Raw genomic sequence first — 27,606 nt, 5'->3', positions numbered from 1 at the left:
CTTCCATTGGAAATTTAAATTTTCAAGTAACTCTGATGCTTCAGGAAGCTTAGCCATTATTATCTTTTTAGAGATATGTGAGGTTCAGAGTAGGTATCACCTCTGCTCAATCTCACACACATAATATTGCAGTCTCTCACAGTTTCTAAATTCAGATCACAACCACACACTGTCTTCCATCCAGATCTTAACTTGCATAAATTGCATTCTAACACACACAAAAACACCTCTACCAAATCTCTTGCATGACCTCCCACTCAATCATACTCAAAACATCAAAGTCACAACGTTATAATCACCAGCCCTTTTACTGCCATATGCAGAGACTTGGGTACAGTCACAAACCACTTTCACATACTTTATATATTTCACTCAACACCCCTCCCAGTGATAGGCTCAAGTGCAAACCATCTAAGGTACAGTCACAAACCACATGTTCTCACAGATACTATATCTGCTCACACTTAAGAGATGGAGCTTCTGGCCTCAGCAAGATTAAAAAGCTTTACCATAGATGTGTCCCTTATCGCAGATAATCGTACTAGTTTCCACCCCTCTGGATTAATTCCAGCCTGTCACACACACTTAGACACACAATGTCACCTCACACCCCCCCCACCCACCCACGAACGGCCCAGGACCAGCTCGCCTGCCCCAGGGATCTGTGATTCATCCACTGGGTCCCTCCTAGTTCCAACAGACCAGCTTCCTCCCTTCGCTGGTGAAATTAACCCGCGGACACTCGCCACACCTAAACCCTCCCGGTAGTCATAGGTGGACCCAGCACAGACAGCCTTCCACAGAACGTTGTGAGGTCACTGCCAGCATAGCCAGCCACGCCACCCGCAAGCATGCGTAATCAATCACACGGTCTCAAAGCACCACTCACAGGTAAGTCACATCACATTATGCCACCTCACAATCACTGCACGTGGCCGAGCTCACTGCTTGAACCTACACAAATATGTAGCACATCCACTTTCACATACAGATTTCCTCACGCATGACACCCTCACAGTCGGTGTCACATAATCATCTGCCTCTCGATGAGACGCACCCCCGCATACGTAACGGACTCACAGAATACATCTCGCATCGCAACCGCGGAGAGAACCATCCAGAGGTTGGATCTCTCCGCACCAGACAACAGTTCTCTTAAGCCCGCGAACGTGCACATTGGGAGGGTCGGGACAGCCACCGTGTCAGGTTTGAAATCCGTCCTCAGAGAAATCTGAGGTTCCGAATTCAGACCCCCAAACCCAGGTGTGAGCCACGCAAACTGGGTGGTTGTGTCGTCACTCCAAGCCCGAGTGAAACAGCGCAGGTGCGGCCGGAAGTCGGGCGGAAGACCTACCTCTTTAGCCTCCCGGGCTCCTTCCTCTAGGACTAAGTTTCCCAGAGGACACGGCTTTCCAAAGCTACTTCCGGTCAGAACGTCGGTTGAATGGTCGGCCGCAGAGGCAGTTGAGGGCTTCCCTTTACGGGTAGAGTAGGCAGGGCTCGGCGTGCGGCTTCGCCGGGAAGTCCAATCAGAACTTGGACCAGAGCTCCTCCTGAGGATGCTGAAGGTGAGGAATCCTGTAGCCCCAGGACCGGGCAAGAGGAGTGTCTGGAGTGTTAGGCCTCTTAGTGCGGGAGCAGACCTAGGGAGAGTAGGTTAGTCTGTGCGTGCGTGACGGAAATTAGTCTCATGACTAAGGGTATTTGGCTGTTTGTTGTGACAGCAACTGGATTCGTGCTTTTGTGACCGTTGTAATTTTGTGCATTGGCCATGTGTGTAAATGGAGTTTGTATGTGTTTATGATCATGATTGCGGGTGACTATTTGTGTAAGCCCCATTTACTTATATAAAGAAAAGCACATTTACACAAACATTTAAACCCAGGCTCACCGTAATCAGGTAGTTAGGAAGACATTCCAGTAGGCACCTATAGATTCATACACACGTCATAAAGCCAAAGCCACATAATCCCACCATCCCCCCCGTGTTTATCATCATCATACAACCTCAAAGTGACTTATATAGTAAAAAAAAAAAAAAAAAAGAAAAAGAAAGGAAACAACAACAAACAACTAACCGTATGCCCACTTAGTCGGTGTCCTCCACAGTTATCTGAAGAGCTCACACACATCACCAAGAATCAGAGAAACATAGTCTTCATGGTCACAGACAACATTTACTCCACACCACACTCAAGGTCACACAAAATTTGAGCTTCCAGAAAAACCTAGTATCTCATAATTTTTCTCTACCTCACTACTTCTGCCATTCCCCTTAGAAACACCTCTAATTGGAGGAAAGAATGGCACTGTTGCACATCCAAAAACAGTGTCTAAGATGATTAGGTGCTGCATCTTACCTGAAATTTTCACATTAACCTTCAAAATTCCTTTGTTATATTACTTCATTTAAAGTAAAAGTTATCTATAATTCTTCAACCACTCTGAACATTTTATTGCAAATGTTTTCACCCTCTGTGTACATACATATATGCTTATGTTCATGAGTATTTTTTCCCCAAAGATTAGAACACAATACACATTGTTTTGTATTTCCTTATTAAAAGATATTTAGGTCTTTTTTGCCTGTATTTAGGGATGAATTTCAGAAGATTTTCCAGGATGTGGTTTTTTAAATTCTCACCGGTACTTCAGACTCAAGTATTTATTTTGCTCCGGACATCTTTGTTCTATTTCTTCTTTTCAGTGTTGCTTTAGTGTCTATTTTTGAAGTTCCTGTTACACAAGAATGTTAGATATAACCAAAGATCTGTTACATCTTTTGAGTCATTTTCTCTTTCCCTGACCTTTTCATAAGGTCCATTTCCTTTTCTTTTTCCTCTTAATTCAGTGAGAATCTGGTCAGGGTAGGTCTGAGCAGGCCAGTTGGCTTGATTTTATCATAGTGTTGGGACACTGATTTGCCTCTCTAGATCACTCCTGCTAAAGAGCCTGGGCCCAGTCTTTCTTGAATCCATAGCTGGATTCCCTCCTTGCTTTGAGTAAGGTTGGGATTGGTTCATCTTTTCTCTGATCTTTTATGTATGTGTGTATGGGGTCTGGGAGTAAGAGATGTGAAGTGGGGGAAATGTCATTCTAAGTTAGCACATTGGGAGCTCAGAGGCAAGATCATCTCATGTTTGTTTTTGTTTATTTTTAAACCCCTCTCATTCAGCAACACTTTCTTTGGACTGTGAATTTCTTCTAAAGTGGAACTAAGAAGACAACTAATAAATACATTGAATTCTAAAAAAAAAGCCATGGCCCATGTAAGTTGTTGTTTTCTTGTTCCTCATTGAAGTAGTCCTCTTTTTTTCCTATAGGTCATGTGAATATTTGCATTCTGCATCCTGATATTGTTACCTAACTGAATATCACACAGTAACTTGCCAGTGAGTGAGTAAGTGATTGTGCCAAAAATATAGAATCTTCCTTTTTTGCTCATCTCTCTAACCAGTTTATATACTCATTCAGTAAATCATTACTTATTTCCCATATGCTGAGTCTTCTGCCAGAATAAGGAAAGAACAGAAATAGTATCCTTTTGAGGGAAATATTGATGTTCTTCTTGTCAGAACTTTGGTTTGATGAACTGATTTAACAAATATTTATTGAATATCTACTATGTGATAGGCATTCTTTTAGAGAACTAGGAATAAATCAGTGGGGGGTAAAAATCAGACACATACAAATCATTCCTTGTGGAACTTGACTTGTAATGAAAGAGACAGAAAGTAAATAATCAGCTTATATAGTACAAGACTTAAGACACACATATATATGTGCATATGTATGTATGTATATACATTATATATATATATATATATGGTCAACTCTCCATATCTGTGGGTCCCACATCTATGGATTCAACCCAACTGTAGATTGAAAATCTTCAGGAAAAAAAATTCCAGAAAGTTCCATAAAGCAAAACTTGAATTTGCTTCATGCAAGCAACTATTTACATAGCATTTCCATTATATTAGGTATTATAAGTAATCTAGAGATGAGTTAAAGCATGTGGGAGGATGTGTGTAGGTTATACGCAAATACTATGCCATTTTACATGGGACTTGAGCATCTGCAGCTTTTGGTATCTGCGGGGGTCCTGGAACTAATCCCCTGTGGATACCAAGGGATGACTGTGTATATGTAGTGAACAAAATAATTGTATGGTAAAACTAAGACGAAAGAGCAAATATATGTCTTATCAATCAGTGACTGTATATGAGTTCTCTTTGTTTGTTTGTTTTGTTTTAATTTTAATTTTTGGGTGCGTTGGGTCTTTGTTGCTGCACTCAGGCTTTCTCTAGTTGCAGCAAGTGGCGCTAGTCTCCATTGCAGTGCACGGGCTTCTCACTGCAGTGGCTTCTCTTGTTGTGGAACATGGGCTCTAGGCACGTGGGCTTCAGTAGTTGTGGCACGTGAGCTCAGCAGTTGTGGCTCATGGGCTCTAGAGTGCAGGCTCAGTAGTTGTGGCTCATGGGCTTAGTTGCTCCATGGCATGTGGGATCTTCCCAGACCAGGGCTCAAACCCATGTCCCCTTCATTGGCAGGCGGATTCTTAACCACTGCACCACCAGGGAAGTCCCTGGATATGAGTTTTAACATACCTATTAAGAGAAAAAGTCTTTCAGATTGAGTCACAAAGAAAAATTCAACTCTCTGCATCAGATGCTTAAGTGATTCAGTGATTCAGAAAGTTTAATAAAAGGATGGACAAATTATACCAGGCAAATGAAAACTAAAGGAAAACATACTAAACTTTAGGCCACATCACACAATTAAACATGGCAAAGAGGGACTTCCCTGGTGGTCCAGTGGTTAAGAATCCGTCTTCCAATGCAGGGGATGCGCGTTCCATCCCTGGTTGGGGAACTAAGATCCCACATGCTGTGGGGCAACTAAGCCCATGCCACAACTAGAGAGCTCGTGTGCTGCAACTACAGAGCCCATGCTCTCTGCAGCCTGCACACCACAACTACAGAGCCCATGCACTCTGGAGCCCATCCGCTGCAAGGAAAGATCCCACGTGCTGCAACTAAGACCTGACACAGTTGAAAATAAATAAATAAATATATTTTTTAAAAAAACATGGCAAAGAAGGACACTACATAATTCTAAAGTGTAAATTTCAAAGTGAAGCTAAAATACTTATGAATTACCTACATATAAAATATTACAGCAGCAACTTTCCTAAAACAAATAGAAAAGCAGATAGAAGAAGAAATAGATACTTGCCAGCAGTAGGGGATATTAGTTAACCGTCTTAGTCAAAGTCAAGACAAGTGGACAAAATTTAGTTAAGGATATTGAAGTACTAAATCACATACTCCATCAAATCTATCTTATTGATATACATGAAATGCTAATAGTAGTGAATATGCATTTTTTAGGTATCCATGGACCATTCAGAAGAAAATGACAAAATATTAGGCTGTAGTAAAGCCCAAAAAGTACAAATGGTAGACAGTATTCTCTGAACACAGTGAAATACAACTAGAATTTAATTACAGAATCAGAAAAATTGTTATTCTTACCAGAAGTTTATAAAATCTGTCTTAGTAACTGCTGAATCAAAGAAGAAATATAATCTAAAAAGTGAAAAATTTCTCATGTCAGTGATAGCACTACATATTGGAACCCATGGAATTTAGTTAAAGCAGGACTCTAAGGGAAAAGTCATAGATTTAAATGCTTCTAACAAAAAATAATGAAAATTTGTAAGTTAAAAATAAGTAGAAAGAAATCTGGAAGGGATTTACAAAGATAAAAATTACATGTGTTACAAAACAGGAAAAAATTATAACTAATAAGATAAATCAATAAGTTAAATCACTAACCTTTGAATCATGAATGAAAAGGGAGAAAGCACAAATATACAAAATGAAAAGGGGAAAATCCACAGAAACAAAGGAAATTCAATAGACTCTTGAAAAAAATACTGTATTTGATTCTTTGCAAATCCATTTTATTTATTCACATATACACCATTTTCAATTGCTCTCTCTTCTTGAGATCTGAATTTCTGTTTGATATCATTTCTTTTTGGCCTGAAGACATTTCCTTAGCATTTCCTGTAGTTTGTATCTTCTAGTGACAAATCCTCTCAGCTTTCTTTATGTGAAAATGTCTTTATTCCTCCTTTATTTATAAGATAAGTCAGGACTTGCATCCTCCTCCTCTATTTTCTGGAAGAGTTTTTTTTATAGAATTAGTATTATTTATTCCTTAATTGTCTGATAGAGCTCACCAGCAAAAAGCATCTGTGGTAGGCAGAATAATGAGCCCGCCTCAAAAAGAAACTGTCTACGTGCTAATCCTAGAACCTGTGAATAGGTTACCTTACGTGGCAAAAGAGACTTTGCAAATATGATTAAATTAATGCTTTAAAAAATAAATTTATTTATTTATTTATTTTTGGCTGTGTTGGGTCTTCGTTGCTGCATGCAGGCTTTCTCTAGCTGCAGCAAGCGAGCGGTGGCTGCTCTTCGTTGCGGTGCACGGGCTGCTCACTGCGGTGGCTTCTCTTGTTGCAGAGCATGGGCTCTAGGTACACAGGCTTCAGTAGTTGTGGCATGTGGGCTCAGTAGTTGTGGCTTGCGGGCTCTAGAGCACAGGTTCAGTAGTTGTGGCACACGGGCTTAGCTGTTCTGCGGCATGTGGGATCTTCCTGGACCAGGGATTGAACCTGTGTCCAGCATTGAATCCGGCAGGTGGATTCTTAACCACTGTGCCACCAGGGAAGTCCCCCAAATTAATGCTTTTGAGATGGGGAGATTATCTTGGGTTATCTGAAGATAACCCAAAGAGGATGTGCGTATGGAATATGCATACTTCGGTTAAAAAAATGCAACATTACTGGCTTTGAAGATGGAGGAAGTGGGCCATGAGCCAAGGAACGTAAGTAACCTCTAGAAGCTAGAAAAGGTGAGGAAATGAACTCTTTCCTAGAGCTACCAGAAAGGTGCACAGCCCTGCCAACACCTTGATTTAGTCTAGTAAAACCCTTGTTGGACTTCTAACCAACAGATCATAAATTTGTTGTTTTAAGCTACTGCATTTGTGGTGATATGTGCAGCATCAGTAGAAAACTAATACACCATCTGAGTTTAGAGTTTTCTTCATGGGGAGACTTTAATTTCTTTAATAGATAAAGGGCTTTGGTTTTTTTTTTTTTTCTTGAATTAGTTTAGTAATTTGTGCCTTTCAGGGAATTAGTTTATTTCAACTTGGATGTCAAATTTATTGGCAGAAAGTTGTTCATAATATTCCCTTATTATCATTTTAATGCCTGTCAGATCTACAGTAATGCACACTTTTAAATTCCTGATATTGATAATTTATGTCTTCTTTTCTTGATCAGTATACTAGCAGCCTGTCAATTTTATTGGTCTTTTCAAAGAACCAGCTTTTAGTTTTACTGGTTTTTCTCTCTAGTTTGCCCTTGCTGTTTCACTGATTACTGATCTTATTTATTCTTTCCTTTGTTCTGTATATTTTAGATTTAATTTTCTCTTATTTTTCTAGCTTAAAATTCCCTTTCTTCTTTCACCCATGGGTTATTTAGAAGAGTGCTCTTTAACTTCCAAATATTTGGGAGCTTTTCCAGATCTTTCTGATAGTTCATTTTTAATTTAATTCTGTGATGGTCGAGGAACATACTCTGTAATTTCTATCCTTTTAAATTTATTGAGATTTGTCTTATGGTCCAAAATGTGGACAATTTGGTGAATGCTCAATGTGCAATTAAAAAAAAAGGGCATTATACTGTTGGGTAGAGTGTTTATCAGTTAGGTCAAATGTTTGTAGTGGTGATCAACATTTCTATATCTTTACTAATTTTTTTTTGTCACTTGGTCTATCAATTACTGAGAGAGGACAGTTGAAAGTTCCAGATACAATGGTAGATCTGTTACAGTTCTGTCAGTTTTTGCTTTATGGTATTGAAGCTGTGTTATTAGGTGCATACATATTTAGGATTGCTATATCCTCTTGACAAATTGACCCCTTGATCATGAAATGTTCCTTTTGGTAATATTCTTTGTCTTGAATTCTGTTCTCTTTATTAACATAACTGATTCAGCTTTCTTTTACCGTTTTCTTCATGGCATATCTTTTTTCCATCCTTTTATTTTTTTTAATTTTAATTTTAATTTTTTGCGGTACGTGGGCCTCTCACTGCTGTGGCCTCTTCCGTTGCAGAGCACAGGCTCTGGACGCGCAGCCCCAGTGCCCATGGCTCATGGGCCCAGCCGCTCCATGGCATGTGGGGTCCTCTCGGACCGGGGCACGAACCCGTGTCCCCTGCATCGGCAGGCGGACTCTCAACCACTGTGCCACCAGGGACGCCCCATCCTTTTATTTTAACCTATTTTAAGTGTATCTCATATAACAGCATATACTTTGTTTCTACTTTTTTACCCAGTCTGACAGTCGCTGCCTTCAAGTGTCTACACAGGGTTTAGCAAGCTATGGCATGCTGGCTAAATCCAGCCCACAACCTGTTTTCCTCTGGCCCTCAACCTAAGAATGGTTTTGCATTTCAGAAGGGTTATAAATAAGTAAAGAAAAAAGAATATGTTATAGGGACTATATGTGATCCACAGAGCCTAAAATATTTACTACCTGACCCTGTTCAGAAAAGTTTTGCTGACTTCTAGATAGACCATGTAACTTAAATGTAATGATTATGTTTTAATCTTATCATCTTATCATCTATCCTTTCTTCCTTTTTTTTTTTTCCTATTTTCCTGCCTTCTCTTGGACTGATCCTGTATTTTTTTGTATTCCATTTATCTCCATTATAGGATTATTAGCTGTACCATTTTTGTTTTGTTTTGTTTTGTTTATTGTTTTGGGGGTTGTTCTAAGATTTCCAATGTGATTTTAAAAACAAAAAAATCTTACTAGATCTTCCAATAATTTTATACAACTTCATACATAACTCAAAAATCTTAAAACTGGATATTTCCATTTCCCCTTCCCATCATTTTTACTACTGCTATCATATATTTTATTTCTAAATACTTTTAAACTACACATGCTTTTTTTCTTTTTTTCTTTCTTGCTTTTTTTTGTGGGGGTGTGGTGTGCCACTCAGCTTATAGGATCTCAGTTCCCTGACCAGGAATTGAACCTGGGCCATGGCAGTGAAAGCCCAGAATCCTAACCACTAGGCAACCAGGGAATTCCCAGTTTTTTTTTTCTTTAAATGGTCAATTATCTTTTAAAGAAATTATGAGATGAAAACAATATCTTTCTTATTTACCTCCGAATTTATCATTTCTGGCACTCTTCATTTCTCTGTGGATAGAAGTTTTTACTTAGTATAAATTTTTTCCACCTTGAAAAACTTCCTTTAACATTTTTTGTAGCAACGTTTGTTACTCTCAAAAAAACAAACCGGGCTTCCCTGGTGGCGCAGTGGTTGAGCGTCTGCCTGCCGATGCAAGGGACACGGGTTCGTGCCCCCGTCTGGGAAGATCCCACATACTGCGGAGCAGCTAGGCCTGTGAGCCATGGCTGCTGAGCCTGCGCGTCCGGAACCTGTGCTCCTCAACGGGAGAGGCCACAACAGTGAAAGGCCCGCATACTGCAAAAACAACAACAACAACAAAACCCAACAGGAGCAAAAATAAAACTCCAAGCTTTATTTCACCTTCATTTTGAGGGATTTTAATTGGAAATAGAATTATAGCCTGACAGCTTTCTTTCAGCATTTTTTCTTCCAGTTTTATTGAGATATAATTTACATACAGCACTGTTTAAGGTGTACAACATAATGATTTGACATACATACATCATGAAATGATTATCACAATAGTTAGTAAAGTCCTTCATCTCATGTAGACACAAAAATAAAGAAATAGAAAAAAATTCTTTTTCTTGTGGGAACTCTTAGGATTCACTCTCTTAACAACTTTCATAAATAACGTTCAGCAGTGCTAATTATATTTATCATGTTGTACATTACATCCCTAGTACTTATTTATCTTATAACTGGAAGTTTGTATCTTTTAACCACCTTTATCCAATCCCCCTCCCCACCCCCTGCCTCTGTTAACTGCAAATCTGATCTCTTTCTCTATGAATTTGTTTGTTTTTGAAGTATAACTGACCTAACATCACTGTTAGCTTCTGTTACACAATATAGTGACTTCATATTTTTATACATTTCAAAATGATCACCATGATAAGTCTAGTTATGGTATGTCACCATAGAAGAATATTACAGAGTTATCTACTATATTCCCCACACTGTACATAGCAGTCTTTCTTTCTTCCTCCATTTCTCTCTCTCTTTCTCTCATTATTTTAGGTTACTCATCTCTCAAGTTCAAATGCATTTTAACAACTCTGCATATTTTGCACCCTCCCCAACTTTTCCTGTTTTTATCATATTTTACATCTTTTTGTTTTGCATATATATCCCTTAACTACTTAATGCAGATATAGATTATTTTCCTACTTTTGTCTTTTAACCTTCCTACTAGCTTCATGGCTAATTTACTACCTTTACTGTATATTTGCCTTTACAGATGAGATTTTTCCTTCTGTAATTTTCATGTTTCTAGTTGTGGCCTTTTCTTTTTCACTTGGAGAAACATTTCTTGTAAAGCTGGTTTGGTGGTGCCGAACTCTTTTAGCTTTTGTTTGTAAAGCTTTTAATCTCTCCATCAAACTGAATGAAAGCCTTGCCAGGTAGAGTACTCTTGGTTAAGATTTTTCCTTTCATCACTTTAAATATATCATGCCACTCGCTTCTGGACTGCAGAGTTTCTGCTGAAAAGTCAGCTGATAGCCTTATGGGAGTTCCCTTGTATGTAACTTATTGCTTATCACTGTTTATCCAATCTTCTCCTGAATTCTTTGAACATCTTTACAATCGTTACCTTGAACTCTCTATAGGGTAGATTGCCTATCTCCACTTCACTTAGTTCCTCTTCTGGGGTTTTATCTTATTCCTTCATTTGGAAGATGTTTCTCTGTCACCTCATTTTGCCCAGTTGGCTGTTTTTATTTCTGTGTTTCTGATAGATTGGTTACCTTTCCCAACCTTGGAGAAGTGGCCTTTTGTAGGAGACGTCCTCTGTGTCCCAGCAGCACTCTCCCCTCTGCACACTAGAGCTATATAGTCTAGGGGTGCCCCATATTTGGGCTGCGTGGGTCCTTCTGTTGTGGTGGGCTGACTACTGTGGGCAGTCTGGTTGGTGTGGCTGGCTCCTGGTCCAGTTGTCTGCCAGGCCCTGTCTTATGCAGAGGCTGATGGGCACTGGTTGGCAGAGCTGGATCATGAGACTGCTGGCAGTGGGGTCCACTGGTGGGTGGAGCCAGGTTCTGGAGTGGGTGGTTGTGGGGCTGAGGGTCCCATATCTGGTGTCGGCATGCTGGTGGATGGGACCAGTTCCTGACATGGTTTGCTGCAGGGCTGAACGCTGCTACTGGCCTGCTAGTGAGTGGGCATATCAAGGTTATGAAAGGGAGATGTGCTCTGTCCATCTTTGGAAAATATAGTCTGCACTGGGTGTTTACTAAAGAATTTGCATTAAAAGTAAAAATGCTTAGTCATAATGAGGAAGAAAAATCATCAGGTCCTTTTTCTGAAGTTGGAGACTTTCATAAGATATTTTGGAAAAATTCACAACTATTTAACTTAGTTGGGAACCTCTATTTATTTTCTAAATTTCTAGATGAGTGATTAACAGAAGTTTTCCACCCTATGCTAGAGGATGTGTGTGCAGAAATTGAATTGTTTAAGAGTATGTGGGCACTCTGCTTTAGTCTCACTAAATTTATTTTTGACCCATACAAGCTTCCAGCCTTAGCCTATATACTCACTGTACCATCCCTTTCCTGCAGTGCCTTCTTTTAGCAGTGCTTCTTCCTTTTGAAAAATGTTTCTTATAATTTCAAAAACAGTACTGTGATTTGTCATTTTAGGGGTTGGTGATGTTCAAAGATGTGGCTATAGATGTCTCTCAGGAGGAATGGGAATGCCTGAACCCTGCACAGCGGAATTTGTACAAAGATGTGATGTTGGAGAACTATAGCAACTTGGTTTCACTGGGTAAAGTTATCTGCCTCTAATAATTCAGAATCTGTTTCTTGGAATTTCTGCTTTCTCCACTATGAATTTTAGGGCTACCTTTCAAATAACTAGATGGATTTTCTCTTTGTGTAGAAATGAGCACAGCCCAGTGGAGTTGCACCTTCATTTTCTCTATCCTCACATCTTACTCTGGTCCTTTCTTATAATTGACTTTCTTCCTTGAAAATTAAGGAGCAGAATTGAAATTCTGTACCATTAAAGCATAGCATAGTCAAAGAAACCAGGCTTTGTCTTTTGTTTCACTCGCACTGTGCTAAATGTGCAGATGCACTAGTGTAGATAAAACTAAGCACATGGGTCCTGGGTGCAAAGCTCTTTAGCCTTCCCAATTAGTGTAGTAATGGACTGAGACATTTACAGCTCAAATGAACACTGTTCTATTTACTGCAACAAATGTAAACAATTTGCATTTGGAAGTTACATTCTAAGAACTTTACCTTTAACATGGAAAAGTATCTGAGAATAAGTATTTCAGGAAATTCCTTTTTTTCTCAAAGGAAAATAAGGAGTGAAAGCTTATATAACTTAAATAGCATTTTACCATCTATTTGTTTGTTTTGTTTCTTATGATCCTGAGTTTACCTGTATATGAGAATTTCACTTTTCTTTCTTCTCTAGACCTTATTGAGTACCATCTTATCCTATAGGTTTTTTAAAATAAATTCTGAAACACAGTATTTGAATACATTCATTTCCACCTCATCTCCATTTCTTTTCTTATAACCAGGACTTTCTATTTCTAAGCCAGCTGTGATCTCCTCATTGGAGCAAGGGAAGGAGCCCTGGATGGTTATGAGGGAAGTGATAGGAGAACAGTTCCCAGGTGAGTGAGCTATAATCAGGAAGCAGAAAGTTGTTGTGAGGAGTAGGCCAACTGGTAAGAATGTTGGTTATATTAAGGTTATAAGGTTAATGTAAGGTTGTATTAGACTGAATAATTAGGGAAAATCTGAATTCAAAACTTATTGCAGTGTTACAGTAATCAAACAATGTGGTACTGGCATAAAGACAGACATATAGATGAGTGGAATAGAATAGAGAGTCTAGAAATAAACCCTCAGATATATGACAAAATGATTTTAGATAAGAGTGCCAAGACCATTCTATGGGGGAAAGGACTGTACTCTTAACAAATGGTGTTGGGGAAACTGGATACCCACATGCAAAGGAATAAAATTCCTTATGCCATATACAAAAATTAACTCAAAGTGGATCAAAGAACTAAATCTAAGACCCAAAACGATAAGATGCCTAGAAGAAAATATAGGGGAAAAACTTCATGACATTGGATTTGGCAGTAATTTCTGGGCTATGATACCAAGGCACAGCAAAAATAGACAAATAGGAGTACATCAAACTTTAAAAACTTCTGTTCATCAAAAGATGCAATCAGGGCTTCCCTGGTGGCGCAGTGGTTGAGAGTCCACCTGCAGGGGACACGGGTTCGTGCCCCAGTCTGGGAAGATCCCACATGCTGCGGAGCGGCTGGGCTCCTGAGCCATGGCCGCTGAGCCTGCGCGTCCGGAGCCTGTGCTCCGCAGCCGGAGAGGCCACAACAGTAAGAGGCCCGAGTACCGCAAAAAAAAAAAAAAAAAAAAAAAAAAAAAAAGATGCAGTCAACAGAGTGTTAATTTTTTTTTTTTTTTTTTGCGGTACGCAGGCCTCTCACTACCTCCTGTTGAGGAGCACGGGCTCTGGACGCACAGGCTCAGCGGCCATGGCTCACGGGCCCAGCCGCTCTGCGGCGTGTGGGATCTTCCCGGACCGGGGCACGAACCTGTGTCCCCTGCATTGGCAGGCAGGCTCTCAACCACTGCGCCACCAGGGAAGCCCAGAGTATTAATTTTTAAAAAAAATTCATACAAGTTGCTTTGCTAGGTGATGAGAATACATTTTTTAAATGTTATAAAGACATTTTTAATCTAGTAGTGGATCGAGAACATATGAATATATTTTCTAATAAAATATTTAGGAAAAATTAATTGATTAGAAATTGTGAAAATTAAAGCAAATGACTACATTGAGGAGATGGAGATGGTAGAGGGATGATTAGAAAGGAAGGAGTAGGACCCTAGGAAAGTATAGGGTCCTGAAGGCTAAGAGCAGGTTCATTCCACAAGTTAGAGCAGGGGTCCCCAACCCCTGGGCTGCGGGGGTTGAGCTCTGTTGATTGCATCTTTTGATGGACCGGTACTGGTCCACGGCCTGTTAGGAACCAGGCTGCACAGCAGGAGGTGAGCAGCGGGAGAGTGAGCAAAGCTTCATCTGCCGCTCCCCATTGCTTGCATTACTGCCTGAACCATCCCCCACCGCCCCCGGGGAAAAATTGTCTTCCACAAAATCAGTCTCTGGTGCCAAGAAGTTTGGGGACCGCTGAATTAGAGGTCTTTGATGATGTCTGTAACTCATAGTACTCCAGAGCTATGAAAAGAGTATATTTCTGTTGTTTTAAGCTACCTAGTTTGTGGTACACTGTTACATTGACTCTAAGAAACTAATACAGAGGTGAAACATGGAAAAATGATATATACTTTCCTAAATGTTTTGCTTTCATGTAAGATGTTATTCTTTTTACTAATTTTTGATACCTGGCCAGGCCTTTCCTTTTGCATGTATGGTGTGGTGATTTCTTTTTAAAAGTCTTTTACCTTGAAATAGTTATAGATTCACAGGAGGTTGCAAAGAAATGTCCAGGGAAGTTCCATGTACCCTTCCTCCAGCCTCTCCCAGTGTTAACATCTTACACAACTATAGTACAATATCATACTGAAAAATTGACATTGGTATAATCCATAGAAGTTACTCAGATTTCACTACTTATATACACACTTATTTGTATGTGTGTTTCTGTGCGTATGTATAGCTCTGTGTAGTTTTATCACATATAGCCTTGTATCACCATTCCAACAATCGAAATAGATAGTACCATCACCACAAGACTCCTTCCTATTATCTCTTTATAGCTACACCCATCCCTTTCTCCCTTATTCCTAAATCTTGGTAACCATTAATCTATTCTACATCTATATAACTATGTTATTTCATGAAGTTACATAAATGGAATCCTGAAGTATGTATCCTTTCGAGATTGGTTTTTTTCTTATATATATATATATATATATACATACATATATATATGTATAACATGAATGTAAGGAATATATATATATACACACATATGTGTGTATATATATATATGTGTGTGTGTGTGTGTGTGTGTTCCTTACATTCATGTAGAAGTTTGTACTTGAAAATAAGTCTGGGATAAAGCTCAAGTATGCAATTGCTGGATGTAAGGTAAGCTCATTTTTAGTTTTGAAAGGAACTGCCAAACACTAGCAGTGTATGAATGATGCATTTCACTGAATCCTAGTTAGCACTTGGTGTTATCAGTTTTTCATTTTAACCATTCTGATAGGTGGGTAATGATATTTCATTATAGTTTTTATTTGAATTTCCTTAATAGAAAATCATGTTTATTTGCCATCTGTGTATCCTCTTCAGTGAATGTCTGTTCATGTCTTTTGCCCATTTTATGATTTGATTGTTTGGGTTTTTTTGCTGTTGAGTTTTCAAAGTTCTTTATGTATTCTTTTGGGTTGGCCAAACAGTTCGGTTTTTTCTGTAAGATGGTTCTAGTGCACTTAGTTGTCTTTAACTTCATTCAAAACAGTTTTGTTAGATTGTATTGTGATACCTGTCATATCAGAGTACATTTTTTAAAAAAATCAAAATTGGTGAATTTTTGTGTAGCTATTTTGATACTGAAGATGGAAGAAAAGAAGCAACATTTTTGGCATATTATGCCTTATTATTTCCAGAAAAGTAAAAACACAGCTGAAATGCAAAAATAGGTTTGTGCAGTGTATAGAGAAGGTGCTGTGACTGATCGAACATGACAAAAGTGGTTTGCGAAGTTTCGTGCTGGAGATTTCACACTGGATGATGCTCCACAGTCGGGTAGATCAGTTAAAATTGATAGCAATCAAATCGAGACATTAATTGAGAACAATCAATGTTACACCACATGGGAGATAGCCGACATATTCAAAATATCCAAATCAAGCGTTGAAAATCATTTGCACCAGCTTGGTATGTTAATCATTTTGATATTTGGGTTCCACATAGCGAAAAAAACCTTCTTGACCGTATTTCCGCATGCGATTCTCTACTTAAACGTAATGAAAACGTTCTGTTTTTAAAACAAATTGTGTCGGGCAATGGAAAATATATACTGTACAATAATGTGGAATGGAAGAGATCATGAGGCAAGCAGAGTGAACCACCAAAGGCCGGTCTTTATCCAAAAAGGTGATGTTGTGTATATGGTGGGATTGGAAGGGAGTCCTCTATTATGAGCTCCTTCCGGAAAACCAAACGATTAATTCCAACAAGTGCTGCTCCCAATTAGACCAACTGAAAGCATCACTCAATGAAAACCGTCTGGAATTAGTCAACAGAAAACGTATAATCTTTCATCAGGATAACGCAAGACTGCATGTTTCTTTTCTTTTTTTTTTTTTTTGCGGTACGCGGGCCTCTCACTGCTGTGGCCTCTCCCGTTGCGGAGCACAGGCTCCAGACGCGCAGGCTCAGCGGCCATGGCTCACGGGCCCAGCCGCTCCGCGGCATGTGGGATCTTCCCGGACCGGGGCATGAACCCGTGTCCCCTGCATCGGCAGGCGGACTCTCAACCACTGCGCCATCAGGGAAGCCCTGCACGTTTCTTTGATGACCAGACAAAAACTGTTACAGCTTGGCTGGGAAGTTCTGATTCATCCACCGTATTCACCAGACATTGCACCTTCGGATTTCCATTGATTTCAGTCTTTACAAAATTCCCTTAATGGAAAAAATTTCAATGCCTGGAAGACTGTAAAAGGTACTTGGAACAGTTCTTTGATCAAAAAGATAAAAAGTTTTGGGAAGATGGAATTAGGAAGTTGCTTGAAAATGGCAGAAGGTAGTGGAACAAAACGGTGAATACGTTGTTCAATAAAGTTCTTGATGAAAATGAAAACTGTGTCTTTTATTTTTACTTAAAAACCTAAGGAACTTTTTGGCCAACCCAATAGATAGGCCTTTGTTGGATATGTGACTTAAAGAAATAATTTCTCCAAGTCTATAATTTGTGTTTTAATCCTTTTAACATTGTCTTTTGCAGAGAAAAGTTTAATTTTGATGAAGTCTAGCCTTTATTCATCTTTTAAATCTTATGAATTGTTAGGGGGTTTTGTTGTTGTTTTTTTGTTTGGTTTTGTTTTTTGATGTTAAGTCTAAGAACACCACCTAGTCCTAGGTCCTAAAGGTTTTCTATGTTTTTTCTAGAACTTTTATAGTTTTACATTTTCCATTTAAATCTGTAATCCGTTTTGAGTACCTTTTTGTAGAAGATATGAGACTTCAGGTCAAGGTTTAACTTTTTACCTATGGATGTCTAGTTCTCCATCACCATTTTTTTCAACAAGTTATCCGTCCTCCATTGAGTTGCTTTTTCACCATTATCAGAAATTAGTTGAGCACATTTGTGTGGCTCCATTTCTGAGATCTATGTTCTGTACCATTGATCTTTGTAACTACTCCTCTGCTAGTACCATACTTTTGATTACAGCAGTTATATAGTAAGCCTTAATATTGGAAAGAGTGATTCTTCCCACTATACTATTTTTCAAAAAAAATTTTGAAAAAAAAAAAAAATTTTGGCTATCCTTGGGGCCTTTTTCTTTGCATATAAATTTTAGAATAAGCTTGTATCTATGTACAAAAAAACTTGCTGAGATTTAAATAGGAATTATGTTAAACCTATAGATGAAATTAGAGAATTAACATCTTTACTCTGTTGAGTCTTCCAATCCATGAACACAGCATTTCTCCAAGATTTTTTCCTTTGATTTCTTTTATTAGCATTTTATAATTTTCATCATATATTTTCTGTACATGTTTTGTTAATTTTTTACCTAAGTATTTCTTTATTTTAATCTTGGAGCATTTGTAAGTGGTATTGCATTTTTATTTTGGTTTCTATTTGGTCATTGTCAGTGTACAGAAATTCGGCCAATTTTGTATGTTAATCTTGTATTCTATGACATTACTCAATGCACTTATTAGTACTAGTTAGCTAACTAGGACTAATTTTTCCTTGTAGATTCATTCTTGTAGACAATCATATAATCTGCAGAGTCTTTTTTTTTTTCCTTTTCCAACCTATGCCCTTTCTTTTTCTTGCCTTTTTGTTAGCTAGAAATATGTTCTGTGTTGGATAAGAGTGGTAATAGTGGACATTCTTGCCTCTTTTCTTAATTTTAGAGGGAAAGCATTCAGGGGTAAGGTCTTTTGCCATTAAGTATGATGTTAGCAGTAGATTTTTTGTATATGATGTTTATGAGGTTGAGGAAGGTCCCCTCTCTTTTTAATGCCCTGAGTTTTTTTTTTAATGAATGTTAATATGATCATGTGATTTTTCTTCTTAGTTTTTGGTATGATGGATTACATTGATTTTTGAATGCAGAACCAGCCTTTCACACCTGTAAAAATTCCACTTAGTCATGATATATTATTCCTTTTATTCACTTCTGAATTTGATTGGTAAAATTTAATTCAGGATTTTTTCATCTAAGTTTATGGGAGATACTGGCCTGTAGTTTTCTCTGTGTGTGTGTGTGTGTGTGTGTGTGTGTGTGTGTGTGTGTGTGTGCGCGCGTGCGTGCGTGCACACATGTGCGTGTGCATGCTGCCTTTGCCTGCTTTTGGTATAAGAATAATAATGGCCTCATAAAGTAAGTTGGGAAGTGTTCCCTTTTCATCCTTTCGTGGAAGAAATTGAGGTGAATGTTTGGTAAAATTTACCAGTGAAACCATCTGGACCTGGATATTTCTTTTTCAGGATCTATTTTAAATTATAAATTCCATTTCTATAATAGTTATAGGACTATTCAGATTACCTGCTTCATCTTGGCTGAGTTTTGGTAGTTTGTGATTTTCAAGGAATTGGTATATTTCTTCTAAGTCAAAGTTATGAGTGTAAAGTTATATGTGGTGTTCTTAGTATCATTATGATGGATTATCTATATATAATTATATATATATATATATATATATCCATGTATATAAAGGATATACATGTCCTTATAATCCTTCAAAAATTTTTTTTCTTTGAGACTTGTAATTTCACCCATAGATTATTTAGAAGTGTGTTATTTGGAGGTGTTTGGAGATTTTCTTGTTGTCTTTCTTTTATAATTTGATTTTATTATGGTCTCATGTGAAAATTAGAGGGAGCTGTCTACAGGAGTCTTCCCTCACTTCTGACATCAATTGCAATTTCAATGGTTTCTGAGACCACCCTTGTGTTTGATAATTCACTAAAAGGACTCATAGAACTCACTGAAAGCTATCATCCTCACAGTTACAGTTTATTACAGCAAAAGGATACAGATTAAAATTAGCCAAAGGAAGAAGTACATAGGGCAGAGCCTAGGAGAGTGCCAAGTGTGGAGCTACCCATTGTCCTCTCCCAGTGGAGTCATGGACAGTGCTAACTTTTCCCATCAACTATGTGTAACAATATGCATTTGGGCATATTGCCAAATAGAGAAACTCACCTGAACCTTACTGTCCAGAATTTGTATTGGGGCTCCTTGTTGGCTACCCATGTGGCTGACCTTTAGTTTCCAGCCCCTCAGAAGGTAAAGCTGATACCTTTAGTCTCGATTCTTTTTGGAGGAAAATTGTTGCCATATATATCAAACCTTCCATTATAACCTTGTATCTCTTTTCCTCTTTATTTTTCTATAGCATTTTTTTCCCATCTGACTTACTAATTCATTTACTAATCATTTATTAGATGTTATCCCAGTAGAATGTAACTCTATAAGAGGATGCATTTGTTTGTAATGATATTTCCCTTTTCATTCCTAAGATTGGTTATTTGTACCTTTTCTCTCTTTTATGAAATAAAAATTTATTTTGGATTAATTTTAAACTTATGGAAGAGGTGCAAAATAACCTAAAAAAACTCCCATATGCTGTTCACCTAGATTCACCAGCTGGTAATATTTTTGTCATATTTTCCTTATTATTTCATTTAAGTCTCTTTACCCTAAATAGTTATCTTCCCTAAGAGCAAGGATATTCTCTTACATTTCATAAATTCAGGAAATTTTACATTTATCTAAATCTATTATCTCATTTATTGTCTGTATTATATTCCACTAATTTTCCAAATATTGTCCTTTTCACTTGACTCAGGATCTCACATTACATTTCTCTTTACTTTAATCTGAAAAGTTCCTCAGCCTTTCTTTGGATTTTATGGCTGGTATTTTTGAAGAATACGGGCCACTTTTATAGAATGTCCTTCAACTAGAGAATATTTGTAGGTTCTTCCAGATTAAACTCAGGCTATACATTTTTGGTAGGATTATTGCATTGGTGACCTATCTTTCTCAGTGTATTATTTACGGAGGCACATAATGTCATTCTGTCCCATTATTAGTGTTGTTACCTTTGATCACTTGGTTTGGGTGGTGTTTGCCAGGTTACTCCATTGTATTTTTTTCTTTGTAATTAACATTTAATCTGTAAGGTAGTCTATTTTTCTTGGCCAGTCTTGCCAGAAATCCTATTATATATTTGTTTCTGTTTTATTTATTCTGCCTATCTTTGTTTTTTACTTTATTCTACTTTTTGAGGTCTCAGTTTGCTATTCTTCTTCTAACTTCTTGAAATAGATGTTTAGGTGATTGACTTTAAGAATTTCTTTTTTCTATTTGCATTTAAGGCCATAGATTTTCCTCTAAATGTGGCTTTAGTTGCATCCTACACGTTTTGGTAAGAGGGGACCTTATAGAGCATTATATTTTTTTCCTAAATGTGATGGGAAACTATTAGAGGCATTTGAGAGCAAAAGTTATGTGTTGTCACTAAGATATGATGTGTTTAGTGGAACAAGAAACAGAGCAGGAGACCAATTTGAGAGTTACTGCAGTAGTATAACAATGGTAGCTTAGACTGTAATAGAAGTGGTGCTGATAAATGATTGTGTCATTATATATATATTAAAGAACAAGTTGACCATGCTTGCTAATAGACTGTAAGTTGAGTAAGAAGAAAAAAACTAGGCTTTTGGCTTAACCTATTGGTAAAAGATGGTTGCATTTACTAAGATGGGTTAAGCTGGAGTATGAATGAATCTAAAAAAGGGATTTGCAAGTTCTCTTTGGACATGTTATGGTTGAAGTACTTATTATATATTTACATGAAGATTTCAACTAGGCAATTAGGTGATAAATATGGAGCTTAGGGGTAAGATAAAAGCTAGAAGTATAGACATCAAAGGACACAATAAAGTGAAAATGCAACCTATGGAATAGGAAAAAATATTTTGTAAGTCACGTATCTGATAAGGGGTTAATATCCAGAATATATAAAGAACTCCTACCAAAAACAAGAAAAACAAACAACTCAATTTTAAAAATGAGAAAAGGATTTGAATAGATATTTCTTCAAAAAAGATACGTAAATGACCAGCAAACACATGAAACTATGCTCAACATCACTAGCCACTGGGGAAATGCAAATCCAAACCACAGTGAAATATCACCTCACACCCATTAGGATGGTTACAGTCAAAAAACAAGTATAACAAGTATTGGTGAGGCAGTGGAGAAACTGAAACCCTTGTGCTGGAGGGAGTGTAACATAGTTCAGCCACTGTGGGAAAAGAGTATGGTGGTTCCTCAAAAAATTATAACTAGAATTACCAACTTAAACAGATACTTGTACACACATGTTCTTAGCAACATTACATACAGTAGCCAAAAGGTGGAAGCAATCTAGGTTTCATCAACAAACAAATGAAGAAACAAAATGTGGTGTGGTGGTCGTGTGTGTGTGTGTGTGTAATCCTGACACAGGCTGCAACATGAATGAACCTTGAGGACATTATGCTAAGTGAAATAAGTCAGTCACATTCAGAAAAACAACAAATACTGTATGACTCCAGTGATATGAGGTATCTAGAGTAGTCAAATCCATAGAAACAGAAAGTAGAATGGTGGTTGCCAGGAACTGGAAGAGGGAAGAATGGGGAGTTATTAATGGGTACAGAGTTTCAGTTCTGCAAGGTGAAAAAGTTCTGGAGATTCGTTGCACAACAGTATGCACATAATTAACACTACTGCACTAAACACTTAAAAGTGGGTAAGATAGTAAATTTTATGTTATGTGTATTTTATCATAATTAAAAAAAATTTTTTAGAGGTATAAATTTAAGACTTAGCATTATATTATTGGTATTTAAGCCAGACTGCTATTAAGGGAAAGAGTGTAGATTGAGGGCTGGCCAGAGCCTGAGTTCTGGGACATTCCAACATTTAGAGGTCAGGAAGTGGAGGAGAATTCATTAAGGGGAACTGAATATAAGTAGAGAGGTAGGAGGATAACCAGGAGAATATGGTATACAGGAAGCAAAGGGATTGATCAGTTGTGTCAGATGCTACTAATGAGTCAAATAGAGTGTTGACTGGCATTTGAGCACTGATTTTGGTAAAGTAATTTTGTTAGTTACTTTAGCTAGAAATGTTTCAACAGAGCTATGGGAGTTGAAATATTTATTGGAGTGGATTACAGAGAAAATGACTAACATACAAAGTCATTTGATATAACACAGAGTCAGGGAAAGGATGGTCTTTTCAGTAAGTGGTGCTGATATCTATTGAAAAATAAGAGTCTTGATTTCTACCTCACTTGATTTCTACCTCATAGTGATTTCTATAATCCACTAGGTGGATTATAGATCTAAATATGAAAGGTAAAATAGTAAAAGCTTCTGGAAGATTATATGAGTATATTTTTATGAACTTGGGATTAGACTATCTTAAAATTAAGAATTTCTTTTTATCAAAACATAGTATTAGGAGAGAGAAAGGGCCAGCCCCAGAGTGGGAAAAGATACTCGCATTATGTAGTTGGTTATATCCAGAATAAATTAAGAATTCCTACAAATCAAAAAGAAAAATACAACCCAGAAACTACCCAGATGTCCCTCAACTGGAGAATGGATAAACAAAATATGGTTATCTGTACAATAAAATATAACTCAGCCATAAAAAGAAATGAAGTACTGATATGTGCTACAGCATCACTGAACCTTGAAAACATACTGAGTGAGAACAGACACAAAAGGTCACATATTGTATGATTTCGTGTTTATGAAATTTCTTGACAATTTCAGAGACATAAAGCAGATTAGTTGTTGCTGGGGGCAGGGCAGAGAGGAGAATAGAACATGATCATGGGTGTGAGGTTTCTTTCTGGCATGATGAAAATATTCTGGAATTAGGGATCGGGTGGTTGCACAACAGTGGGAATGTACTATAAGTTACTGAATTGTATGCTTCAAAATGGTTAAAATGGTGGATTTTGTATGTATTTTATTGCCCCAAAAATTAATAAAAATGGACAAAACACCTGCATAGGCAATTTATTAAAGAAGATATCCAGTTGGCCAATAAACATATGGCAAAGTATTCAGCCTGCAAAATTACAAATTAAACCACAATCCAATATCACAACACATCTGCCAGGATGCTTAAAAGAAGATTGACAATTACAAGTGTTGCTGAGGATATGAAGAACAGGAACTCTTTTAGAGTGTGATGGAATTGTAAATTAGAAAACTGTTGCATAGTGTCAACTGAAGCTGAACAAATGCATATCATCTGATGCAGTAATTTCACACCTAGAAGAAAGGAGTCCTGTTTCCACCAAAAGAAATGTGCATGGATGTTGATAGCAGTACTAACCATAATAGCCAACAACTGGAAACAACCCAAATGATCATCATTAGGAAAATGGAAAAATAAATTGCGTTAGCATAGAATGCTTTATGTAGCTGTTGGTCTCAAACAGTTCAATGGAAGGCTGTATTAGTTTGGATATAGATTTGGCTGTATGTGACAGAGACCCCCAAATAATTGTAGTTTAAACTATTTAGAGGGTTAATTTTCTCTTTCATTAAAGTCCAGGCTGGAGTGGCAACTCTGTTCTGCAAAATCATCTGTGACAGACATGACATCAAATGCACATTGCAGCTGGCTTTGCTGAGGAATCAGAAGAATAACAGATATAGGGTGTGGGCAAACTTACTCTTAAAGTTCTCAGGACTTCCCTGGTGGTGCAGTGGTTAAGAATCCACCTGCCGATGCAGGGTACACGGGTTCGATCCCTGGTCTGGGAAGATCCCACATGCCGCAGAGCAGCTAAGCCCGTGTGCCACAGCTACTGAGCCTGCGCTCTAGAGCCCGCGAGCCACAACTGCTGAGCCTGCATTCCACAACTACTGAAGCCCACACACCTAGAGCCTGTGCTCTGCAACAAGAGAAGCCACCGAAATGAGAAGTCTGTGCACTGCAACAAAGAGTAGGCCCTGCTCACCACAACTAGAAAAAGCCCATGGCAGTAACGAAGACCAAGGCAGTCAAAAATAAATAAATAAAATTTTTTAAAAATTAAAAAACTTCTCAGAAGCTACTACATAATACTTCTGCATTTCTTTTGGCAGAATCCAGTTACATGGCATATTCTGCTGCAAAGGGTCCTGGGAAGTGCAATGTTTATATTGGGCAGCCTGTTCTCAACTAAAAACCAAGGGTTCAATCAGTGTACAAAAGGGGAATAATAGATGTTTGGGGACAACTAGCAGATATCACATAATCCTTTGGCCTGGTGGAGAGTGTTAAAATATACAGACTCTCGTAGACTCTCGTAGACTCTGATTCAGGTGATCTAGAATGTTTTGTAAACATCCATAATTGCAACAAATTCCCAAGGCGATTCTGATGTGGATCAAAATTTCAGAACCACTGACTTGACTTGTTAATTAACTCCCTCACTTTTCTTTCATGAGCTTTCATTTCTTTGCATTCTCCTTACTCTATTTTCATTCAATTGCATGATGGTATTTATTTTCAATTCTCTCTCTTTTCTACCAGAGGTATTTCAATTCTCTTGTAACACAAAACTAGCAATTAAAATGTGTTTCTTATCTTTCAGACTTGGTGTCCAAGTGTGAGGCCAAGAAGTTATCTCCAAAAAGAAACATTTATGAGACAGAATCATCCCAATGGGCTATCATGGGACCATTTAAAAGCCATAGTCCTGAGAAATCCATTTTCAGAGATATTTGGGCATGCAAAAGTCAGTTTGAGAGACAACAGGGAAAACAGAAGGGCTATTTCAGGCAGTTTATTATCAACCATGAACGCATGCCCATTTTTAGCCAACATATTTTGTTCACTCAGGAATTTTATAATAGACAGAAAATCTTTGAATGTAAAGAATGTAGAAAAAACTTCAGTTACAATTTATTCTTTAGTCCTCACAAAACTCATTCTAAAGAAAAACTTTCTGAAGGTAAGGTATGTGCAGAAACTGTTGATACATCATACCTTACTAAACAACAGAGAATTCAAAATAGTAACAAGTGCAATGACTGTAAGGAATGTTGGAAGTCCTTTATTCATTGCTCACAACTTAAACAACATTTGAGAATTCATAAAGGTGAAAAACACTATGAATGTAAAGAATGTGGCAAGGCCTTTTATTATGGCTCAGAACTTATTCTACATCAGAGAATTCACACTGGTGAGAAACCCAATGAATGTAAGGAATGCGGGAAGGCCTTTATGCAGCTATCACAATTTACTCAACATCAGAGACTTCATACTGGTGAAAAACCCTATGAATATAAGAAATGTGGGAAGGCTTTTATTTGTGGCTTTCAATTTACTGAACATCTGCACCTCCATACTGGTGAGAAACCCTTTGAATATAAAGAATGTGGAAAGACTTTCAGGCATCAATCATCCCCTACCATAAGTCAGAGACTTCATAGTCATGAGAAACCCTATGAGTGTAAAGAATGTGGGAAGACCTTTAATTATGGCTCAGAACTTATTCTACATCAGAGAATTCACACTGGTGAGAAACCTTATGAATGTAAGGAATGTGGGAAGACATTTAGGCAGCGATCACAGCTTACTCAACATCAGAGACTTCATACTGGTGAAAAACCCTATGAATGTAAGCAATGTGGGAAGGCTTTTATTCGTGGCTTTCAACTTACTGAACATCTGCGACTCCATACTGGTGAGAAACCCTATGAATGTAAAGAATGTGGAAAGACTTTCAGACATCGATCACACCTTACAATACACCAGAGAATTCACACTGGTGAGAAACCCTATGAATGTAGAGAATGTGGAAAGGCCTTTAGCTATCACTCAAGCTTCTCTCACCATCAGAAAATTCATTCCGGCAAAAAACCTTATGAATGTAGTGAATGTGGGAAGGCCTTTTGTGATGGCTTACAACTTACTGTACATCGGAGGATTCATACTGGTGAGAAACCCTATGAGTGTAAGGAATGTGGGAAGGCTTTTAGGCAGTGCTCACACCTCAAAAGACATCAGAGGATTCACACTGGTGAGAAACCTCATGAATGTATATGTGGTAAGGCCTTTAGACTTCATTCACACCTTATTCAACATCAGAGAATTCATACTGGTGAGAAGCCGTTTGAATGTAAGGAATGTGGAAAGACCTTTAGCTATCATTCAAGCTTCTCACACCATCAGAGAATTCATTCTGGGAAGAAACCATATGAATGTGGGAAGGCCATTAACCATGGCTTACAATTTAATGTACATCAGACACTTCATACTGTTGAGACTTCAGTAAGTTTTCCTCTCTCCCCATCCTAGTCTAGTATCATGAAATTATTTTGGGGGATACACTTTTTTCTTCTTTAAGGAAAATGTTGGTAAAATACTGGGTTTCATTAGTATTAATTTATTTTAGTAATCTTTGAACTCTTTTTTTTTTCAAGTGGGAAAATGGAAAAGTTATTAAAAGGAAAAAATTGCTCTGGTATCAGTGCTATTTCTGAATTATTGTAATGATCAATACTGGAAATAAATTTTATAAAACTATTTGTTTTCACTGAAACCAGTGAAGTGGGGCAGAAATAAAATGAAAACAATTTCTTCCCCTCCCACAAATCCCTGAAATAACCAATATGTATGTGTGTTGCTTCTTTCTTCGTGCTCGAACATATCTGCACATATGAAGGCTTTATTGCATGTCTGTGAAAGGATTTACCCCCTATAGTGACATATTTCGTGGCATTTTGCCCTTTACACTTAAATAATCATGGACATTTTCCCAGGCCAATACTGTAAATCTGACTCATTCTTTCTAAAGTTTCAGAATATTTCTACTATGGGATGTATGCCAGTATTTTGAGCCATTCCCTACTGTAGACATTCAAATTGTTTCTACTTCTTTTTCACCAGAAATGATCGTGCAATAAACATTCTTAGATTGTCATTCTTATGTTTCTATTGGTAGATTCCCAACCATGAAAGTGTGTGTCTGTTCTGTTGTTACATTAATTTTGTAGTTTTAAAAAATGGGAAATAAAAGCAGATACTATAAAA

At 37.7% G+C, this 27,606-nt stretch overlaps 1 protein-coding gene across 2 annotated transcripts; it reads left to right on the top strand.

The window, feature by feature from the left end:
* The first annotated feature begins 1,368 nt into the window (after positions 1-1,368).
* ZNF461 (zinc finger protein 461) lies at positions 1,369-27,330 on the top strand. 2 transcript variants are annotated; one of them, XM_059999398.1, is made up of 5 exons: positions 1,369-1,568; positions 3,176-3,269; positions 11,941-12,067; positions 12,837-12,932; positions 25,163-27,330. In XM_059999398.1, the coding sequence occupies exons 2-5, from the start codon at positions 3,261-3,263 to the stop codon at positions 26,869-26,871; spliced, it is 1,941 nt and encodes a 646-aa protein (XP_059855381.1). In that variant the 5' UTR covers positions 1,369-1,568; positions 3,176-3,260; the 3' UTR covers positions 26,872-27,330. The 2 variants fall into 2 exon arrangements, with proteins under 2 accessions (XP_059855381.1, XP_059855380.1); XM_059999397.1 differs by lacking the exon at positions 12,837-12,932.
* The last annotated feature ends 276 nt before the right edge of the window (positions 27,331-27,606 follow it).

The sequence above is a fragment of the Delphinus delphis genome, chromosome 20 (genome assembly GCF_949987515.2).
Source record: "Delphinus delphis chromosome 20, mDelDel1.2, whole genome shotgun sequence".
Taxonomy (NCBI): domain Eukaryota; kingdom Metazoa; phylum Chordata; class Mammalia; order Artiodactyla; family Delphinidae; genus Delphinus; species Delphinus delphis.
This window is presented reverse-complemented; position numbering and strand designations above follow the sequence as displayed.